Source organism: Rhincodon typus, chromosome 43 (genome assembly GCF_021869965.1).
Source record: "Rhincodon typus isolate 14 chromosome 43, sRhiTyp1.1, whole genome shotgun sequence".
Classification (NCBI taxonomy): Eukaryota; Metazoa; Chordata; class Chondrichthyes; order Orectolobiformes; family Rhincodontidae; genus Rhincodon; species Rhincodon typus.
Window position 1 is genome coordinate 5,175,081 of NC_063374.1, and position 5,051 is coordinate 5,180,131.

Consider the following 5,051-nt stretch of genomic DNA (forward strand, 5'->3'; position numbering starts at 1 on the left):
CCCGTGGGGAGAGACTCCCTGTTTAACAGGGGTCCCCCGTGGGGAGAGACTCCCTGTTTAACAGGGGTCCCCCGTGGGGAGAGACTGCCTCTTTTCCAGGGGTACCCAATAGGGAAACCCCCCTCTTTAACTGCAGCAACTAATGTTGGGAGGAGCCAACAATGCCAAAAGTGAATGCAAGGGTCTGTCTCCCTTCAGATGGCACTGGGCCTGGCACGTACCTTGCGACTGACTGGGTCAAAAAAGAAGTTGGACCAATTGGGATCAGTCTGCATGTATTGGAATTCAAACAGCTCTCGCAGACATAGCCTCAGGATGTTGGCACAGATCTGTACATGGGCAGAGAGAGAGAGACAAGGACTGACAAAATGCACAACTCCCAAGGAGCAAGGGCTCTCGAGTGAGTTGACTAAGAAAACGACAACAGCTGATGGGAGTGTGATGTGAACTTCAGCATGAAACGCAAAACTCTGCTTTGAATGGAGAGAGACAGCGGAAAGCCCAAATCGCGAAAAAAGAAATTAGTTGCGCAGATAAAGTAACTCATTAGGGAGAAGGCTGCAGTAAAATATTGAATGGTACAGCACTGGGACCACTTTGGCTCATCATATCTGAACCCACTACGATGCAAACCTAAAACTTATCCCCTTCTCATGGTCTGTATCCGTCTATTCCCTGCCCATCCAGGTCTGTGTCTCAGTGCCTCTTAAACATTGCTATCGTATCTATTTCTACCATCTCTCCTGTTGAGAAGTGAGGGGGGTGGGGTTTGGGGGTCAAGCCTGGATCTGTTGGAGTTCAGCTAAAGGAGAGGTGATCCTACTAAGACATTTCGAGGGGGCAATTTGATGCCGAGAGGTGGCGGGCGGGTCCGGGGAATCTGGTCGCGGCTCGGGAATCAGGGGTCTCCCTGTTTAAGGTGGGGACGAGGAGGAATCTATTGTCCCTGGGCCTGAGGAAAACGTTCTGAGGAAGGGTCACCGGGCCCGAAACGTTAAACCTGATTTCTTTTCTTCGGGTGCTGCTTAGCTTCTGCAGCACCTTGTTCCTGGGTCCTGAGGAACTCTCTACCCCCCAAGCATTGGCTCATCAGCACCCATTCAATAGTCAGTCAAAGGTAAATGGCTGGTAAGATTCCTGGCATTAATACCTTGGTAACCTTGTCTCATTTAGCACCTATTCCATATTAGTCAAGGTAAATGCCTTGCATATCTTGTCTGGCCTGATCTAATTCCCAGCATGCTGTTCAACTGGTCCCTTTCAACACCATGCCATTCGGTTGGCCAATGTTATTTCTTGTCTAACAAGGGATATTCTGCCACCTAGAGTAGAAGAGCGGGCAAGGAAGAGGCAGATGGAATACAATGTGGGAAAGCGTGAGGTTATGCACTTTGGGAGGAAGAATAGAGGCGCAGACTATTTTCTCAACCGGGAAAGGCTTCGGAAATCTGATGATATCCAAGGTCCCGTTGGACGGATTTTTAATTGAGGTGGGCCGGGTGGGGGAGAGGTCAAAGCTTGCGGGCTGGGGTCAAAGCTGACCGCTAAGGCAGATTTAACCGGAACGTTCGAACAGGGAATTAGATAAAGGGGGTCTTGACAAACAGGATGGGAATAGAGGGATACGGTCCCCAGAAGGATCGGTGGGGGGCTTTTAATTGTAAAGGGCAGCATGTCGGTGCAGGCCTGGACAACCGAAGGGCCTGTAATTTTCCTTGTTCTTTTCAGGGGAAAGGGTTATTAGGGAAGGGGATTGGGGATGGCGGAGTGCAGGTTTGATGGGCCGAACGGCCAAATTCTGCAGCGTGAACTCTAACCTGCGAGATGTGGGCCAGGATCTCTCACGTTTCTGCGCAATGCTACTGCCCCATCTCCCCGCGCAAAGCAAACGGGATCTTCCTTTACCTCGTTCCTGGTCTCTTGGTCCAGCGCCTCGGCCTTATCGAGGGGGAAGCCAGGGACCAGCTCAGTGGTCAGGACCCTCTTGCTGCTGAGCTCCTTGATGACAGATGGAACATTAAAGTAGGGCTCATCCACCAGAAGCTCCCTGTGGGGGACAGCATCGGTAACAGAGGTCAGGGGTAGGAGGGAAGGCTGAGAGACCCGCTGCCCAGCTGGCAGAGAGGGGCTCTGAGCGCCCCTGACCAACAGCGCCACGGTCAGCCTGGCCAGTGCCCATTCACACCAGTCCCACCCTTCGAGGGGCAAGCATGGGCCACACATGAACGAATGACCACCGGGCACTGACCGCCTGACACCAGAGGGCCCGAGGGTACAGGGGTAGAGGACTGGCAGTGCCCTCTGTCACACAGAACCACATCCTCTCCCCCCCATAATCCCACCCCCCACCACAGTCTGTCTCTCCCACCCACCGCCCTGCTCCCTATCCCCATTCCCCACCACCCCCAGCCTCCAGCAAACTGCCTCCTGTACATGGATATCCAAGGAGGAACACACAAGCATACACATGCACGCACACGTGAATGTGTACATTCTCGCATACACGAGCACACACATGTGCACCATACACGTGAACGTGCGCAATCTCTTGCACACACACTCATGCATGCATGCAGGAACACACATAAACACGCATGCACTAGCACATAAACATTACAAATGCATACACACACACACACACACTCGAATACATACACTCGCACATACACCTGAAACACACACACACTCACACACACACTCACACACACACACAGACAGACACACTCTCACACACACACACTCACAGACACACTCTCACACACAGACACAGACACACCTCTCACACACACACACAGACACAGACATACTCTCTCACACACACACAGACACAGACATACTCTCTCACACACACACACAGACACAGACACACTCTCTCACACACACACAGACACAGACACACTCTCTCACACACACACAGACACAGACATACTCTCTCACACACACACACACTCTCACACACAGACACAGACACAGACACACTCTCACACACAGACACAGACACAGACACAGACACACTCTCTCACACACACACAGACACAGACACAGACACACTCTCTCACACACAGACACAGACACAGACACAGACACACTCTCTCACACACACACACAGACACAGACACAGACACACTCTCTCACACACACACACACTCACACACACACAGACACAGACACACTCTCTCTCTCTCTCACACACACACAGACACACACGGGGTGGGGGAGTCGGGGGGGGCGGTGTGAGTGGTGGGGGGATGGTGTGGTCAGGGTGTGGGTGGGGCGGGAGAGTGGGGGGAGCGGTGTGGGTGGGGGAGGGGGGTGCAGTGTGGGTGGGGTGGGGGAGTGGGGGGGTGCGGTGTGGGTGGGATGTGGGTGCAGTGTGGGTGGGGGGGGGGTGCGGTGTGGGTGGTGGAGAGGGGGGTGGCCTGGGTGAGGGACCATCCTTGTTTCTTACTCACTTGAACCTGATGGTGCAGGCAGCCTCCCTTTGGTAGTCACACTCGAGCGCTAACTCCCGGCTGATCACCTCGATGGCATGTTCCGGGAACAGTCCTGTTGGAGAGGCAGTACACACTCACACACCATGGTATCCTCCTCACAGCGTTACAACAACTGGCCTCAGCTATGCCAGATCCCCACTCCTTACAGAAACTACCCCCAGGCCGGGGGCAAAGAGGGGGGAGTAATGAAAGAGAAATTGTTCCAGCTTCTGCCACATCCTTCAGCACCTGAGATCCCACTCACTGATTTGGTGTGATGGCTTTCCTGGTCAAATATCCTGCTGCTTCCCTATCAGGTATTTTCATCAATATTAACATGCACAGGATTGGGGTGGCGCTTATTTTTAAACTCGCTCATGGGGCCTTGAGTCGCTGGTTAGGTCCAGCATTTATTGCCCTGTCCCTAGTTGCCCCCTTGAGAAGGTGATGGGGAGCTGCCTTCTTGAACCACTGCAGTCTGTGTGCTGTAGGTAGATCCACAATGCCCCTTAGGGTGGGAATTCCAGGATTGTGACCCAGCGACACTGAAGGAACGGCCGATATATTTCCCAGTCAGGATGGGGAGTGGCTCGGAGGGGATCTTGCAGGGGGTGGTGTTCCCATGTACCTGCTGCCCCTTGTCCTTCTAGATGGAAGTGGTGGTGGGTTTGGAAGGTGCTGTCTAAGGAGCCTCGGTGAGTTGCTGCAGTGCGTCTTGTAGATGGTACACATTGCTGCGACTGAGCGTCGGTGGGTGGAGGGAGTGGGATGTTTGTGGATGTGGTGCCAATCAAAGCGGGGGCTGCTTTGTCCTGGATGGTGTCGAGCTTCTCGAGTGTTGTTGGAGCTGCCCCCATCCAGGGGCAAGTGGGGGGTATTCCCTCACACTCCTGACTTGGCCAGAGAGCCTTACTTGCTTTAGAGGGGGGAGGGTGGGGAGCATTACCTGTGGGGGAGGGGGGAACCGTACCTGCTGGGGGAGGGTCGGGGGGGTGCCTTACCTGCGGGGAGTGCGTTGCTCATGTTGAGAAGGGCAGTCAGGTTTCGGAGATCACTATCAATGCTCTGGACGACTCCAGGATACTGCAAGACAAACAAACAGAGAGATTAGGGGGAAGGAGAGAGGGATCAGAGAGAAAACACAGAGAGAGAGAGAGAGAGAGAGAAAGAGAAAGAGAAAGAGAAGAGAAAGGGGGAGGGAGGGAGGGAGGGGGAGAGGGAGAGAGGGAGAGAGGGGAGGGACGCGTCCTGAGGGGGAGTGGGGGGAAAAAGGAGGGAGGGAGAGGGAACCGGAGCCTTGATACATCTGTAATCAACACTCAATACCAGCAACACGTGTCGTACCTGGCCCGACCACTGGAGGCACACTTTGACGGCCCAGAGTGAGAGTCAGTGTCTGGAATCCAAGTCCAGAGACAGGGACGCTGCCCAGAGACCCCGCCCAGAGAAACAGACACTATCCAGAGACAGGGACAGGGACAGGGTCAGAGACAGGAACTGGGACAGCGAAAACATCCAGAGACAGGGACAGGGGACAGGGGACAGGGGACAGGGGACAGGGGACAGGGGACAGGGGAC

General features: G+C 54.3%; 1 protein-coding gene across 1 annotated transcript in view; it reads right to left on the reverse strand.

Moving 5' to 3' along the window:
- LOC125487654 (atypical kinase COQ8A, mitochondrial-like) overlaps positions 1-5,051 on the reverse strand; it is a 21,831-nt gene that overhangs the window by 2,633 nt on the left and 14,147 nt on the right. The window contains exons 5-8 of the mRNA XM_048619617.1: positions 4,475-4,556; positions 3,453-3,546; positions 1,906-2,047; positions 222-329 (exon numbers count right to left, since the gene is read on the reverse strand). Of these exons, the coding sequence (XP_048475574.1) occupies positions 222-329; positions 1,906-2,047; positions 3,453-3,546; positions 4,475-4,556 (426 nt within the window). The remainder of the gene's footprint in view (positions 1-221; positions 330-1,905; positions 2,048-3,452; positions 3,547-4,474; positions 4,557-5,051) is intronic.